Source organism: Lepidochelys kempii, chromosome 2 (assembly GCF_965140265.1).
Source record: "Lepidochelys kempii isolate rLepKem1 chromosome 2, rLepKem1.hap2, whole genome shotgun sequence".
Lineage (NCBI taxonomy): Eukaryota > Metazoa > Chordata > Testudines > Cheloniidae > Lepidochelys > Lepidochelys kempii.
Window position 1 is genome coordinate 81791105 of NC_133257.1, and position 16040 is coordinate 81807144.

Below are 16040 nucleotides of genomic sequence, written 5' to 3' on the forward strand. Positions count from 1 at the left end.
TGCATTCATATTAGGGAGTTGTGCTGATTTAACTATTTTGGTTTAAAAAAAAAATTGCAACCCTAACTGAAAAAGTTAAATTGGTGTAAAAACTGTGTGTGGACTAGGCCTAAGAGTTAGAACAAAACAAAAATGATAGTATTATAAAAATAGTTGTGTCTTGTTTTATCTTGGATCATATTGCTCATCTACTTGATATCAAAACTCCACCTTTGGAAGGAGGGTGTAGTTTGGTGCAATATGCTTGCATTTTCATGGGTTTGGGTTTGTACAATGCATATGTCTGTCTGCATTTGGTGAGTATATAGCAATATTGTCTGATCACGCATACATTTATATTTGGGAAGTGTATATCATGAAACATCCAACTTTATAGGCTGCAGGCGTGTGCACACATTTGAAAACTGTATTATCTGCATGCGTGTGATGCATCGGTACATTTGTGTGTTCACTGGGAAGTATGAAGTGTGGGAGTCAAGGCGGAGGCATCTGTGTGTACTTCGCAAAGCGTCCATCGCTGGGCACACAGGCTTGCATGATGCGCCTTGGGTCCACAAGCCTGCACTGTTCTATGCTGTGACGCGGGTAGACGGCGTATGTGTGTGTTTGGATTCCCGAGCGAGTGGACGGTGCAGCGTGTAGCAGCTCTCCGCGAGCAGCTGCGAGCCCTGGGGCGCGATGCAGCCTGCAGCCCCTGCAGACGCTGTGCTCCAGTCACTCTGCAAAGCGAGTCTATGATCGCCACCCTGCCAAGTGGGCGAAGGGCTTGAAAGTGCGAGATCGGACAGCCGGCTCTGCTCGTCCCCCGGGCTAGCTCGGAATGAGCTGCTGCGGTGATGTGCAAAATGTCTTTCAAGGTACGCTTTGCTCACTGCACTGCCGCGCTGGGGAGATCCCATCCCGCCCTCCTCCTGCTGCCATGTCCCGTTAGCTCTGCAGATGCTGTGGCTTTAGCAGGCCTGGCTGATCGGCTGTAGTCTGAGTCTGCCTCTGCTTCTCTGTATACGGTCTCGGCTCTTGTTTCCCTCTGCCATGGATATATTTCCTTCCCACGACCTTCCCTCTGCAGCCGATGGTCCTGGTGGGTAATAGGCACAGCTGCAATTGTTGTAGTTCATAATATGTTGATTTTCCTGTATACGAAGCAGGGAGGAGCGGGGTGGTTAAAGTCTAAATGTGAACTTTGGTGAGTCACTGTGAGGTTAAGTTTAGTATGGGATAACTCTTGAACATACAGGGTGCAGATTGTTGGGATAGTACTGGGGTGTGGTGGTGAACAGCTATACTTAATACAGAGCACAAGAAAGGAGGCATAATGCAGGAACTAACTTTAGATTTTTTCACCTACAAATCTATAAGCTATTAGGTCTGTTTTACATTATATCTCTTTACTTGTTTTATACTTTGTCACAAAAACCTGTCTTTGTGAAACTCTCCATATTATTTGTTTAAAGAAAAAGCAGGATTGTTTGACCTCAAGGGAAACAAGAAGTAACTCTGTAGGTTTATGGGATACATAAATCTTATTATTTTAGGTGTTAATGGAACTAACATTTTATCTAAAAATTAAATGTATTAGCTCTATAGTTTATATATAAATATTAAGTTAAGTTAGTCTGTACATTTGCTTTAGGACAGTCAGAATATACACATATGTATATTGTGTGTTTATTATTTGTAATCTTAAAACCCTTACCTGTCATTTGCAAAAAGAAAAGGAGTACTTGTGGCACCTTACAGACTAACCAATTTATCTGAGCATAAGTTTTCATGAGCTACAGCTCACTTCATTAGATGCATTGAATTTTAAAACAGATCATTTTAAAAACTGAATTTACTTTTTCCCATTTGTTTGCCATTTGTTTACAATCTGCATTCCACTCAGTTAGTGAAATTAGACTGGTTAGTCTCATTTTCTGTTTCTAGTCAGTTTTGCTTTTGTGAACACTGTTAAACAATGATGTTTTAATTGAGTTTCCATATCCCAGTGGAATGTTTATATTTAAAAACCTGAGTAGGCCTTGTTCAGAGTCATCCCAGTGGAAACATCCATGAGGAAGGATCGCAAGATCTGTCCCTTGTACCTGATCTCATAAAAGAAAACCATAGATCCAAAAAGAAGATTAAGAAGACCGATAAGAAAGGAGGAAAGCAAGAAGCAATTTATAGATAACACTGGAGAACATTTACTCTGGAGATATAGCTCCTGGCTAATTGTGCAATTTTCGTATCATTTACCTACTCTTCCCCTATTGATTGCCCTCTCAGTACCAAGCCTTTGCATTGCTTTGATTGATTGTCATCAGTTCCCCTTTTTCCTGTAAATTCCTTTCTTTGCTCCATTGCCTCCTACAGCACCTGCCCTTTCTTCTGTATTGCCTTTCTGTAGCTCCGCTGTATTATTTTTAATTGTGATAGTGCTTGACATGTGCGGGGTTCCAAACAGTTCCTACCCTGAAGAGCATACCCTTTCTTACAATGCTCTTCACCCTTATTCTCACCCTTGAATACTCCAGGGTCATGTCCCTTCCGCCTTCTGTTGTCCTCAAAACCCTTCATCTTACCTCCCTCTACTCTGTTTCCATTATTCTTCTTATCCTTCTGCTAACTTATCTCCTCCTTTCCGGCATCACAGATATTCAGCTCATTTCCCTCTATCTCTCATTCTCCTGGATGCTGGTAACAGCTGTTCGACATAATTACAGCCCTATATACACCTACATTCTCCTATCTTAGCCAGTCCTACCTCCTGCCCTACCCCTCAAGCTTTGCTCCTCTAACCTTGTTTCTGACAGCTGCCTCTCTCATGCCCTACTTCCCTTTTCCTGCCCCCTCAGGGATTTTTACTCTTATCTAGCTCTCTGCCTGACTAATATAACTCTTGCAAATTCCATCTCCCCACCCTCACCCTTCCCTGGCTATGTCTGTGGCTGCCCTGTTTTATGGTGTTCTCTCCTTCTCCCACTTCCCTGCCCAGAAGGCTGCAGTGCATCCTCTCTCCCTTGGCTGTTATCTGTCTCCCTCCTCCTCCTCTTCCGTCTCCACCTATGAATTACATGTGATTTTGATTTTCTTGTCCATATAATATTTCATATGACTGTCATTTCTCCTAGCAGCTCCTCTGCACATTTGGGTGCTTAAGTATTCTTCTGCATCTCCACCTACCTCCCTCCTCTCTTCTTGGATATTATACATGTATTTAGGGGCCATATTGACAGTATCCGACAAAGTCCTCAACTCCCTTCTTCACACACCCACCTTTCATTGTATCCTCTTTGTTCCAAGTCTCCAGCTCTACTTCTTGAATCCCTCAGCCAAACCCCCTAGCTTCTAGTGGGCCTGATTCAGAGGCAATCGAAGGAAAAGGGAGATTGTCCATTGACTACTTTGAACACTGAACCAGGCCCAGTCTGATTAGATCCCTTTCTTATCTTGTCCTTCTCTCTCATCGTCAACCGCTCTCTGTCCTCTGGCTCTTTCTCTCCATCTTCAAGAACACTGTTGTTTCCATAACTAAGAAACACACCCTCTCTTTTCAGGTGTCACCCCATCTGTCTCCTCTCAGGACAAACAGCATGTCAGAGATAGAGCAAGGAATTGAACCTGGGAGTTATAGAATGTAGAAAGTATTATTATTTTTCTTCTAGCTACCACTAAGCTGATATATAAAATTACATTTATTTTACTTTTTTCCTTCACTGCCATCCAGAGATGGAATGTCTGATCTAGAAAATATCCACGTGTTTTCTCTTCAGCATTTTTGAAGAGGTGCTTATGATGGGTGCCAGTTTAAAATGTATACAGTACCCCATATCGCCTTTAAAGTTTACTGAAAGTATATGCAATCCAAAATATCAGCACAGCCGTAGTTTAGAATAATGCTTTAAAACATCTTGATGAAGTAAAGGAGATCAAATCATATCCTGGTGCTAGAACAAATGGCATATTGAAATAAATAAATCACATTTGCACCAAAGCTACCAGCTGATAACTTTTCCATTATTATATTCTGTGCCACAATTGTCAATGTTAGGGATTAGTTATATACTTTAAAGATTCTTTTTTTCTAGGGTTTAACTAACTTTATAAATATGTCACAGTTTTATCTGACAGTTTTATCTATTCCTTGTAAGTTAGTAGTACTAAAAAGAATAAAACCAATTGTTCAAGTCAGATATTTTTTGTACTGCACCTAGCACAAAGGACTCCAAGTCCTTGACTGGGGCTCCTAGGTGCTGTGGTCATACAAATAAATAATAAAGATAGGACTGAGTCAGGAACTGAGCAATAATGATCGAGGCTTGTGGCATTTCCTGGAGATTAAAGATCAGTGGGGAGGAGTTCATTGCTCAAGGATCATTAAATCCAGCTGGTCAATAATGCCAAAATAGAGCCCTGCTCTAAAATTACTATTGCCCTACAATCTGAAAATGAAAATAAAAAACATAGATGTAGATCTTTGTTTTTAACTTGGTGGTGTAATTCCAGTTGGTAGGTACAGGGCATTTTTGTAGGATTAATGTCCTGTTCACTGGCCAGGTTGCTTGAATCATCTCTGTACATTCCATTCAGCTTAGAACATAAAATAGCAAATGTTTTTTCTCATCTGACTGTTACATGCTTGATGCTCTAGGTCAGTGGTCCCCAAACTTTTTACCTCGTGCCACCCCCTTACTCCTGTCTGCACCCCTTTCCCCCTCCCCCCCAATCAGGTTGGCAGCTGGGGCGCGGAACAAGGCCACGGTTGGGGCTGAGGCTGGAATTGCAGCCAGGCTGGGAGCCGGAGGCAGAGACTGGGGCCACAAATGGGGGCAGGTCTGTGGCTGGGAGCGGTACCACAGCCGGGCTTGGGAGAAGAGCCATGGCCGAGCCGTGACTGGGGGCATGTCTGGGAGCGGGGCCAGGAGCTGGGGCCGGAGCAGAGCTGGGGGCAGAGCGGGGCTGGGTGGCACTCCCTCCCCGCCTCCTCTAGGGGCTGGTCTGGGCCCCGCCTTGCCCACCAAACATTCCTCCACACCCCCTTAGAGGGCCGCACCCCACAGTTTGGGGACCACTGCTCTGGGTGTACTGCATACTTAGCTTTTGCAAGGAATGTCTGGCTATATACAGCATGAGGAGAGAAAAGTGCATTGCTAACATGGCAGCTCCAACCTGAGGCTGGGAAGCAGTGCTTTGAAAAGCCAGATTCATGTGCTTGGTACACATGACAATGCTGCCATGGCTTGGATCTGATCCAGAAGGTATGGGGAAGCTTTTGCTGGAGGGTTAGTGCAGGATTTATTCCCTAGCAGGGCAGGGGAAACAGTTCACAGGCAGAAGGAAAGAGGAATTTCATGAACCACAAGCTTAAAGGCTCTGGGTTTGATTCTTCTCTCACACTGGTTTTATGCTGGCACAACTCCTTTGATTTTATTGGAGTTATTCCTGACTTACATCAGTGTAAGTGAACAGAGAGTTAGGCTCTCTGACTCCTTCTGCTTAGTCCCTGAATCCTGATTCCAGATCCTAGCTAATCCATAAAGGCCCTTCTGTAGAAGTCAGACTCAGCAGTATGGAGTCAGACAGCCATTATGAGTGGTGAGAAAACTGTGGCAGGTGAAAGAGTCTTTCCTACAAGCAGCAAACATTGCAAGCCCCAAAAGACTTTCAAAACATTTAGGGTCAGAGTGAAATGATAAAACTAATCCAAGGAGCATTGTCCATCAACACTGAACTCCCTTCCAGAGGAGCTGAGAATAACTACAAACCTCATCACCTTCAGGACAAAATGTCAGATCCCACCTTTTGCAATAAGTTTTCCAAAAACATCATAGCAACAGCAATGTTCTAAAAAAAACTAACTAACTAGACCATTGGTTCCCAAACTGCGGGATGCGCCCCCCTGGGGAGGGCGTGAAGAAATTTCAAGGGGGGCACGAGGCTGCCTGGCCCTTGAGCTTCCGGCGTGGGCAGCACAACTTGCTTGGTAAGAGGGCAGGGAGCAGGGGGAGGAGGGTTGGATAAGGGGCAGGAGGTCCTGGGGGGGGGGGCAATCAGGAGACAGGGAGCAGTGGGGGTTGGATAGGGGGTGGAGTCCTGGGGGCTCCCGGGAGGGGGTGGTCAGGGGACAAGGATTGGGGGCATTGGACGATGGTAAAGGAGGGGTGGGGGCCATGAGGGTTTCTTGAAAATTAAAAAGGGGGCGTGATGCCGAAAAGTTTGGGAACCACTGAACTAGACATCTTCCTCTGTTGAGTAGGTAGGAGAGAAACGGGCAAGATGGGTCAACTGATTGTGTAGGTCACCTGGCTGGATTTATGTAAAATTGTCCAACGGCACGAGTGCGGTAAGAATAGATACACCATCACTCTTCACCAATGGCTAGCAGGGCAGGCTGAGACGGTTAGTAGTTTTGGGCCAGACTCTGATTCCAGCTGGTGTCAATCTGGAGTTAGTCGATTGTAACAGATCAGAAAATCTAACCTATTGTGCAAATCTCTATGCTCCTTCCCTGCCTTCTGCCATCCATCTTTTGGTATGTAATAGTTCAAACCACTTTATGAAGTGTCTTGTGATTTATGAAACAGTTGAAACTTCTCATGCAGTTACCAATGATCCTAATTGCTAACAGCTATAAAAATAGCTATGTCAGAAGGTAGCTGGCCCTCTGAGATCTTTTCTTAAACACTCCAGCCATCAAAACAACAATGTTAAGACAACATAATAGAAACATTAAAAAAAAGTAAAAAAAAAAAAGAGACCATACTAGTGCAAGACAGCACAACCCTTCTCTTCCTTCCAGCGTCAGGTATTCTCTTGAGAGGAGAACCTCAACACTGAAGACTTGCCCCGTTCACCAAATACATTTGGAGTCTACAGTCCAATCTAAGCAGAAGTCAGCCATGACCAGTTGTTATTGCTTAATTCCATAATAGGTGCTGCATTCCTCCATAGAGAGTCCGTTACATATGCTGAAAATTCTGCTTCTGGTGTCCTTCCAAAATGTGGACACAAACACAGCTCCTTGATACACAGAAATGCGTTCCTCCATGGAAAACAAAAAACAGAGAAAAAGGAAAACAATCATTCTACATCAATAGCAAAATCCTCACAGTCATTACGTAATACTGATACTGCATACCCCTGACATACTAATTAATCAACCATACTTTTGGTCCAACTCTTGGTCCAACAGCCATATTCTTGGTCCACCCTGTACAATAATCTTTCCAATTCCCACCATATCATGAGCTAAAACACATTTCAGCATCCTCTTACTCCTTCACAATTTTGTCCTGAACTTACTCCTGACAGCCTCTGGGTCTATGCACTGGGCTCCTCCCCCACCTTCGGAGGAGAGAGGCCCAATCCAAACTCAATCCATGTTAAACTTGGATGTGCCTCCATGACTTCCTCTCCTTCGCCAGCGCTCTCCCATCCCTCTGTACTGATGTCTGCTGTTGTTGCTCTTCTCCCCCAAATAACATGGCATAATAAACCTGGATCACATCCAGCATCTCCTCTGGGTCTATCTGGTATACCTCCTTTCTATGTTCCTCAGTCCCAACATGTCCCAAGCTGCCTTCCTCTCCTTTCTGTAGGCAAAAATCTGGTGCCAATTGGTCTTCACTCTTACAGCAGCTATTTTCCCTTTAATTTATTCTTAACCCTGACATGAAGGCTCCTGATATTCTTCTCCCCATTCTTTAGATTATCACTCTTACCCTGACTTTGGACTCCCCTTGCTAGTATTGTTGTTTCCTGCATTAACCAATCCTCAATCAAATTTAGAAGAAACTGTATTGTTTCTAAAAAAGAACTGTTACTTTCTTTATGTCTGCAGCGGTTAAAGAAACAGCCACCACACACTGCCAGTGCCCTTTACCTCATACCGTCCCATAGTGCTTCTAAACACTCTCCATCAGAGAGTTGTAACGAAAGCAGAGGTCAGCGTCCCTCGACCTTGGCAGCTGAATAGCCATTAGGAGATCCAAAGGCACAAACCCAATGCCTTTCAGTATAAGTTTCTATATTAAGAGATCTCTTTCTGGCATTGGTGTTGTTAGGGAAATGTATAGAAAATGGACCATATGCATCCATGCCTAGCTCCAATTAGTTGTCCCTGTACCCATACTTCCCTTCCCCCACCCCACACTCTCACACTCGGCCTCCTGCCCTAACTGTTGGCCACCATCCCTTCCTCTCAGTCGCTTCAAGGTCTCTGCAAAAGATAACACCAACCACACAGCACCTCACTTAGTAGTGGCAAACGCAGCATCTGATTGCAACCCTTAGCTGTCATTGTCCTTTTCCATGCTAGGGGCCTAAGCTCCTGAGAAGACCCATGCAGTTCCTTGCTCTGCTGCTGCATTCATACCACACCGACCTTTGCAGCTGTCCTACCGTCCCAGAGAGCCCGAGCAGTAGAATTGCCTGAGTTAGCCCTGTCTTCCTGAGTCCTCGATTTTTTAGTAATCCTCCTCTTTTGCTTGGGAGACTTTTGTTCCCTAATCAGGCAGATTATCCTGTTTGTCCAGTTGATCCGCCTTCTCCAATCCCACTCCTTCCTTGTCCTCCTCTTCAAAATCCACTCTGGTTCGTTCCAACCCGCTCACTTTCCTCTGCTCTATGTCCACATCCTCATCTCTCCTCAGTGCAGCTCTCAATCCAAGCACCGTATGAGCAGTGACTGCCTTCACCACCAGCTCCATACTAGGCTTTCCTCTAGGCACTAGTGACTCATCAGGCACCTGGGATGCTGCTCACTGCACCCCAGGCCTCTGTTGTTCCTCGGGCACTGCAGACATCATCCACATCAGCTGTTACTGCCAGTTCTCGTGACTCACCCTCCACCACCAGGTATGAAAGGGTGTGCCCAGCTTGTGTCCCTATCCTCCCTCCACATTCCCTGCTCCGCCTGGTTCCATTGTCTTCCTGCTCCACTATGGAATTTGCTACAGCCACGATGCTCAGTGAAGCCCGCCCAGATCCTGTGGCTGTTACTGCTGTACAGCTCTTTGCCTTCTCCAGGGTCTTTTCCCCCAACCTCTCCAAACTATTGGCCCTTCTGAATCCCAACATCCTCCTCTGTCCTCTAACCTGCTCACTGCTCTCAGAAGTCTTCTGGTTTACTAGTTGTAAGAACTCCTCCTGGTAGGGTGGGCTCCCCAGAGAAGCCCTTCTCCCCACCCACAGACTCAAGAGGCAGGCCCCTTCTCTCCTGGCTCAGTCCTACTGGACTGTCCCAAACTGCTCTCCATACCCTTCTCTTTGTGCCCTTGCACTACTACAACCCCTCCCAAAACCTTCTTCTGTCCTCTTCCCTTCTTCATCCTCCTTTTCCTTCCCATCCCTTGAATGAGAGCCTTCCAGAAGAGAACCCTGCAAAGCCCCTGGGTCTCAACCCTAGAGCTGCAGAGCCTCCAGACTCAACAGCCATCTTGCCCACATCCATAGCTGACCCTCTGAAGGGGTCAAAGGCTCAGCCTACCTCTGACAGATTCCACAAGGGGGAAATGAGGCAACTCAGGTTCTCCTGGGAATAGTTAACTCACAGAGTAATATGGATGCAGCGTAGTTGTAGCTGTGTTGATCCCAGGTGGGTGAGGTAATATCTTTTATTGGATCAACTTCTGTTGATGAGAGAGACAAGCTGAAGAAGGGCCCTGTGTGGCTTAAGAGGTTGTCTGTCTCACCAAGGAAGTTGGTCCAATAAAAGAAATTACGTCACCCACCTTATCTCACTGAGAAATTTAGAGGCAATTAATTAGACAAAGAAGTACTTGAGCATGCTAAAAGGCTAAGGACCTCAGTTAGAGGGAGATTCCTGAGGAGGGGAGTTTCCAAGGAGCCTGAACCAAGCAAAAACTGTGTCCTAGGGTAGAGAGCCAGAATTAGGCGGAAGCCATGCTTGCAGGGCAGGGAGATTGAGCTAGACAGAATCTATGCTCCTGAGCAAGGGAACCTGAGCCGAACAGAAGCTGAGTTCCTAGGGAAAGAAGCCTGGATAAGCAGAAGGCAAACTCCTAGAGCAAAGAGCCTAAAGTGGGAGCCTGGAAGGAATGCTTTTGGAGAGGGGAGAACCCTAGTGGGAGAGTGACAGCAGGCACACAGCCCAGCCAACCCCATTAGTATTTGGAGCGGTCCTTGGAAGAACCTCCATGAACCATTATGTCAGAGGAAAACTCCACCCAGGCAGCATCAGGAGACCAGAGGCGAGAGCAATTAGAGGCAGTACCTGGATGGAGCTGAATGCTGAACTCAGGACAGCTGACAGCGAGTGCCTCAGCTTGGAAGCTGAGCTAGGAAGGTGTGATGTGTGCGCCTGTGTGAAGCTTTCTGTTAAACAAAGCAGAGCCTCTGGGGAAGTGCTCTCTAATACCCAAACCAGGTTTGGACTTGTTTATACTCTGGGTAGAGGGAAATCAAGGCAGGATTCACCTGCAGTGCTGCACCCAATCATAAGGTGATTGCCAGGGTGACTTTCCACTCCTTCACAAGCTAGTGCTAAACTAATTAAGTACACTGAGTGTGACAGATCCAGGACACACATACTAGCGAACTTATGTCTGCAGGATTTTGTGAGGGAAAGAAAACTGCATCGGAGCTCTGATGTGTTCTTCTGTTTAAATATCCTCCTATGTGGCACTGAGCACTCTCAGCAGCACTAGTGTGCCATCGCTTTGCTCAAATGTCTTTGCTGCCTTCTGCATGGGCCAGGAATTAATGGGTTGTCTGTACCCTCTCTCCCCTACTGTCCCCATGCAAGGCAGTGATAATTCGGCCCTTGACGTGGGGTGTCATTGAGATACTGGCTGTGTTCCTAGGATTGAGACCCAGGGAGATCATTACTGTTAAGTGATGTCTGTCTGTACTTTAGCTGTTCAACTGTACTATTTATATCGTGTAGCATCCCTATTTTGCTATTCTGTCTGCCCAGGATGTTGCTGTACATGTCTAATAAATGCTATTATAGCCCTCTGAGGGCATCATCTTTAAGGGGCATCATCTCAAAGACATATCACAGCAAGAGAATCTGTATCTGAGGTGCACATCTGTCAGGCCCCACTAGCTGATTAGAGAAGAGAGTGTTTGAAACATAGATTATCTTCAAGACAAATTGGGGGATTTTGTCTGAGCCAGGTGTCCTTGTGAGACTCAGACCAAGTACATGCTGCCTGAATATGATCTTGAAGCATTGGTGGGAGGGGTTTGTATATGAAAATTAGCTTTTTCAAATTTTAAAATCATCTAATGTGAAGAAAGACTCATTCTGATTCTAAGTATCAATTTTGTAAGGTCTCAAATTCAGCTTACAGCCCTGTAAGCATCCATGACTTCAATACACACAACTGGGATTTTTTAAGTTAATTTGTTTTTAAGTGAAATGTTAATGTTAAAGATGACAACTGATAAAAGCTCTGCGACACAAACCCTCTCCCCACTGATGTTTAACTATGCTCGGAAAGGGTTGCTCAGTTTGTACTTTAGTGAATGCCCCAGACACAGACCACTGAAATGTGGGATATGCTAATATGACGTATTTCAATATATTGTCATCATGTTTCCTGCATTGCTTCTCTTTGACTCTGATATCACTTCCTCTCTTCTTTGTCTGTCTTGTCCCCTCTCTTTGTCCCCCTCCTTTTACTTTCCCTTTCCCATCCCTTTTTATCCACTGTAGTTTCTCCTTGCTCTTTTCCCTTTCCTGTGTCTTTGCTGTTTCCCCGTCACCTTTCTAGCTCTTATCTCCTCTCTTGTAGAATGGTAGCATTTCTCGTGCAGCTCCCATACTGCTAAGTTTGGTCTTCTCCACACCCCGTGTCCTGCGCACAGTTGACAGCAAAGTGCTAATTAAGGGGAGCAGACAACCCAGTAGTATGGAAGATGTGTGAACAGCATGTTTCACATCTTGGGACTTAGAGGTAGCAGGGAAGGAGGTGGTCAGGAAACTGGCTGAAAACCAGGAAGTCCCACAATGGGACACTTGAGATGCATGGTTGAGACTCCATGATGATCCAGTCTTTGGCTTCTCTGCTGCGACTGGCAATATGGGTACCAATTGTCACTGTTTGTCACACTTAGTTGTGTTGTGGACTCCTTTTCACTGGGAACTGGACTAAGATCACCAACTCACATTACCTAGGCCACCAAGAGTCAACCGAGTATAATGACTTTCAGTCAGTACTGACATGGGACAGATTGGAAACAAGATAGGGCAGCTTATAGAGGCCAAGGTTTCTAACAAAGCAAATTAACCCTCTTGCCCCAACCTGGTTATAAAAGAATGACACATTGGTTTGAACTGAGAGCATGTGATATTTGTACTTGTTCTGGAACAGATTTCAATCCTTTTTGTCTTAACAGAGGGAAACACCGCTCGCAAATGCTGCATTCTGGGCTGCAAGGAAAGGAAACCTGGCTCTTCTTCAGCTGTTATTGAACAGTGGGCGAGTAGACGTGGACTGCAGAGACAGCGTAGGCCCTCTATACGTGCACGCCAAGAATATATGCTTTACATCACTTTACACAGCCCTCTATGGCATTAGTGATTTTACTACAATCATTTGAGTGTCTTATGTTGCTTAAGCAAGATTTAAAACCTTTAGCAGCTATGAAAGCAAGTTTCAAAGCTGAGTTGTAACAACGTGATGAATTATATCAATCGCCGGTTTTGGATGCGGTTAAGAAATTTGTGAACATCCAAAAACCTATCTGTTAATTATTTCTTTGTTGCACTGGCTTTGCACTAGTGTAAATAATTCATGAGGTGCAGAGCAATGCAGAATCAGGCTTAATAAGATTTCTTAGTAAAGATAAGCCCAGATACCCTGCAAATATGTATGTGATTCTTTTCTCTATGGATGGTCATAACTTTTATTTCAGAGTAGCAGCCATGTTAGTCTGTATCCGCAAAAAGAAAAGGAGGACTTGTGGCACCTTAGAGACTAACCAATTTATTTGAGCATAAGCTTTTGTGAGCTACAGCTCACTTCATCGGATGCATTTGCATCGGTGGGAATTAGATATGAAATTAGAAATGGGCTGAAATCACAAATGCCCTGTGTCCTGTTGCTTCTGCATAGCATATACATACAAGGAGTGGGCTGTACTTGGATTTCCAAAAAGGCAGAGAAAAACAAGGTTAAGAGATTACTTGAAATAGAACAAGTACTTTGTGCTTAGTTAAAAATGTGAGCTGTTGAGAGACACTGCCACACATTGGATGATTTTAGTGCCACACTGGTCTATAACACAAACCTAGCCAACTTCGCTCGCCTTGAAAATAGCTTGGGGAAGATTTTAGCACAAAAGGGAGTTAGGTACTTAACTCCCATTGACCTTGAAAGATGGATCTTACTGCCCTTTTGCCTTTCAGAATCTCCCATGTTGTATTCTAGGGATCAGTCCTGTGTGTGTTTTTTCCCAAGTAGAATTTTGCATGTGGAAGGATGGTGAGATCAGGGTGAGAGTCAAACTGGAAACAGATGGAATGTGAAGAAATCAGAACAGTTATTGGTTAATTAATTGGATCAAAATTAAGCACCAATTTGATAAAAGGTTTATGCAAAACACTGAGAATCTGGTTTGCTAACTCGATTAGGCCTTTGTTTACTATAACAGAACTACAAGTTTTCTAGACTAAAATATTTTAATGTGATGTAGGGTACATGCTCTTTCACTAGTAATGTCTCACATTTGCAAGCATGATCAGTACATACATTTTTCAGAAGGGGGGTGAATTTCATCCCTATGCAAATGGCCTCTGAACAACACATACACCGCTCTTCTATTCCACGTGGCTTAAATTGAATTTAACTAGTGCATTGAGCTTATGTGGGTGTCCTTTGCACAGGGTTGAATTCTACCCACAAAGTAGATTTCTGGCTATGGAAGTATATTTGATATAATTTCAAATACTACAGCATTTAAGACAGTGTGATCTGGTGATTAATGCAGGAATTAGGCATCCGGACAACTTGGGTTCTATTCATGACTTTGTCTCTGACCTCACTGTGTGACATTGGGCAATACCATTCAGTTCTATGTGTCAATTTCCTCCCCTATGAAGTAGGGTAATGACGCTAATCTATCTTTGCAAAGCTCTTTGAGATTCCCCGACAAAAAATTGTATTTTAGTGTAAGGTATTATTAATTATTATTTATTAATAGGGGCCATAACACGAGATCATTGCATAGTAATTATATCCTACTTGGGCTACACTGTTAAGTTCTGATCGTGCAATGGGCTCAGTGCAGAGGGAAGCGTGTTGTAGGATTGGGCTTAGCACTGAAGGCAAGTGTGTGAATGTTTGTTGCTGTAACTACTTTTATTTATTTGATTGATTCTTCACTTTTCAAAGGATTTTAAATGGCAAATGTTTAACTTTTTTTTTAAGGTAATTTGTTGCCCCACAATTATATAAAGGGGAGAACAGTTTTTGTTCTCTGGGGAAATTATAATCAGTTATCATAAGTATCCCCCCCAGTTATGCTGAGAAGTTGTTTGTTTTAGACAGGCTGATTTATTATTAGAGGTAATAGTCTAACATACTGATTTGTTTTTCCTTATGCCCAGCTTGGCACAACAGCTCTGATGGTAGCTTCTCACTATGGCCACATAGAATGTGTGAGGGAATTGGTGTTACAAGGCGCAGACATCAATCTGCAGAGAGAGGTAAGAAACGTTCTGCATTTAAAAAAAGAGATTGCAAAAGCAACCATTACTGACTGGAATGATAGAAACCATAGAGGAGTATTACCAATTGCTTATCTGTTTGTTGCTATGCAGTATATGTACAAACAATATCTATTCGGTAGATTCTCCTGAGAATACATAGGATTTCAGAATTTTAAATTGAAAAATGAGGTGCAGGATCTACTTCTATAAATAATCCATCAAGAGTTTCTAGTGCACCCAGTTTGTGTAGACCACTTTCATCCCTACTGCAACCCCATTGACACCAAGCATGCATTGACCATTCTATTCATTGTTGCAGTAACATGCAGATTTCAGAAAGTGATTAATAAGGAGAGGTCGCCTACCATTAAATTAAAGAGACTAGCCATAAAAATGGAGTTGGCAGAGTTACCCCAGGAATTATTCTGGCCCAGTGTGCTTTGTAATATGTTCATCTCAGTTGGCAGCAATAGACTTTATCGCACATCTAAATCACACCTTACTTTGTGAGGACAGGACACGGTTGCCTCCAGTTTGTTTGTAGAACATTCATTATAACTTTAAGTCAGGGTTGGCGTTTGTGAACGTCCCATCAGTAGCAGCATCTGTAGTCATTCTGATTTGTAGGATGTCTAGACATACAACAAAATTGCTCTGTTGGCTAAGGGTCCTGAGAGAGAATAGTAATTTAACAAGAGTTTGCAGTAATGTTGGCTGACTGCAGAATAAAGTGATAGCTCAAAATAATGGCACTGTTCTCTGCACTGTAATGATAAGTGTATACATTTCTAACCGCTCTTGGTTACCTGGAACTAAGACATAAATCCCCTGCTGACATCTGGAAATTATTGCCTCAACGAATGTAATAGTCGATATCATCAGTTTTCTGGAATTGATTTAACCAGTATAAAATTGCTCTATTAGTGATTACGGGTAGACTTTCAATAAGGCCCCAATCCAGCAAAGCACATAAGCACAAGCTGCTGCAAAAGTAACACCAAAAGGACAGGAACGATCTGAACTACAAGCTTTTTTGAACTCATTTTTGTGCATCACTTTGGATACGTTAACTAGGCCAGGCAGCGAATAAAGAAACAGAAAGGAATAGAACCCCTCATAGGGCAAAATTCACCCTTGTGCACAGGGTTCCTATGATGACAGGAATACAGGAGACCCTAGCTGAAGTTTAAACCCTGCATTAAAGACTTAGAGCCTTATCTTGCAAATAGATCCACATACTCAGACTTGTACTCTTGCAATCCTATTGGAGTCAGTGGGACACCGCATAGGAGGAAGGGTCCATATATGTGACTCTGTTTTGCAAGACTGGACCCTTGAATGGTACACAGAGCCATGTAAAGGCTTTCTGCACTGGTGTGAA

The 16040-nt window shown here is 43.9% G+C and overlaps 1 protein-coding gene across 1 annotated transcript in view; it reads left to right on the forward strand.

Annotated features, from left to right (window-relative positions):
* Positions 1-530: 530 nt before the first annotated feature.
* The window catches only part of ANKRD29 (ankyrin repeat domain 29), a 42369-nt gene continuing 26859 nt past the window's right edge, over positions 531-16040 (forward strand). Inside the window, exons 1-3 of the mRNA XM_073331382.1 lie at positions 531-857; positions 12346-12456; positions 14558-14656. Coding sequence (XP_073187483.1) covers positions 837-857; positions 12346-12456; positions 14558-14656 — 231 coding nt within the window. The 5' untranslated portion in view covers positions 531-836. The remainder of the gene's footprint in view (positions 858-12345; positions 12457-14557; positions 14657-16040) is intronic.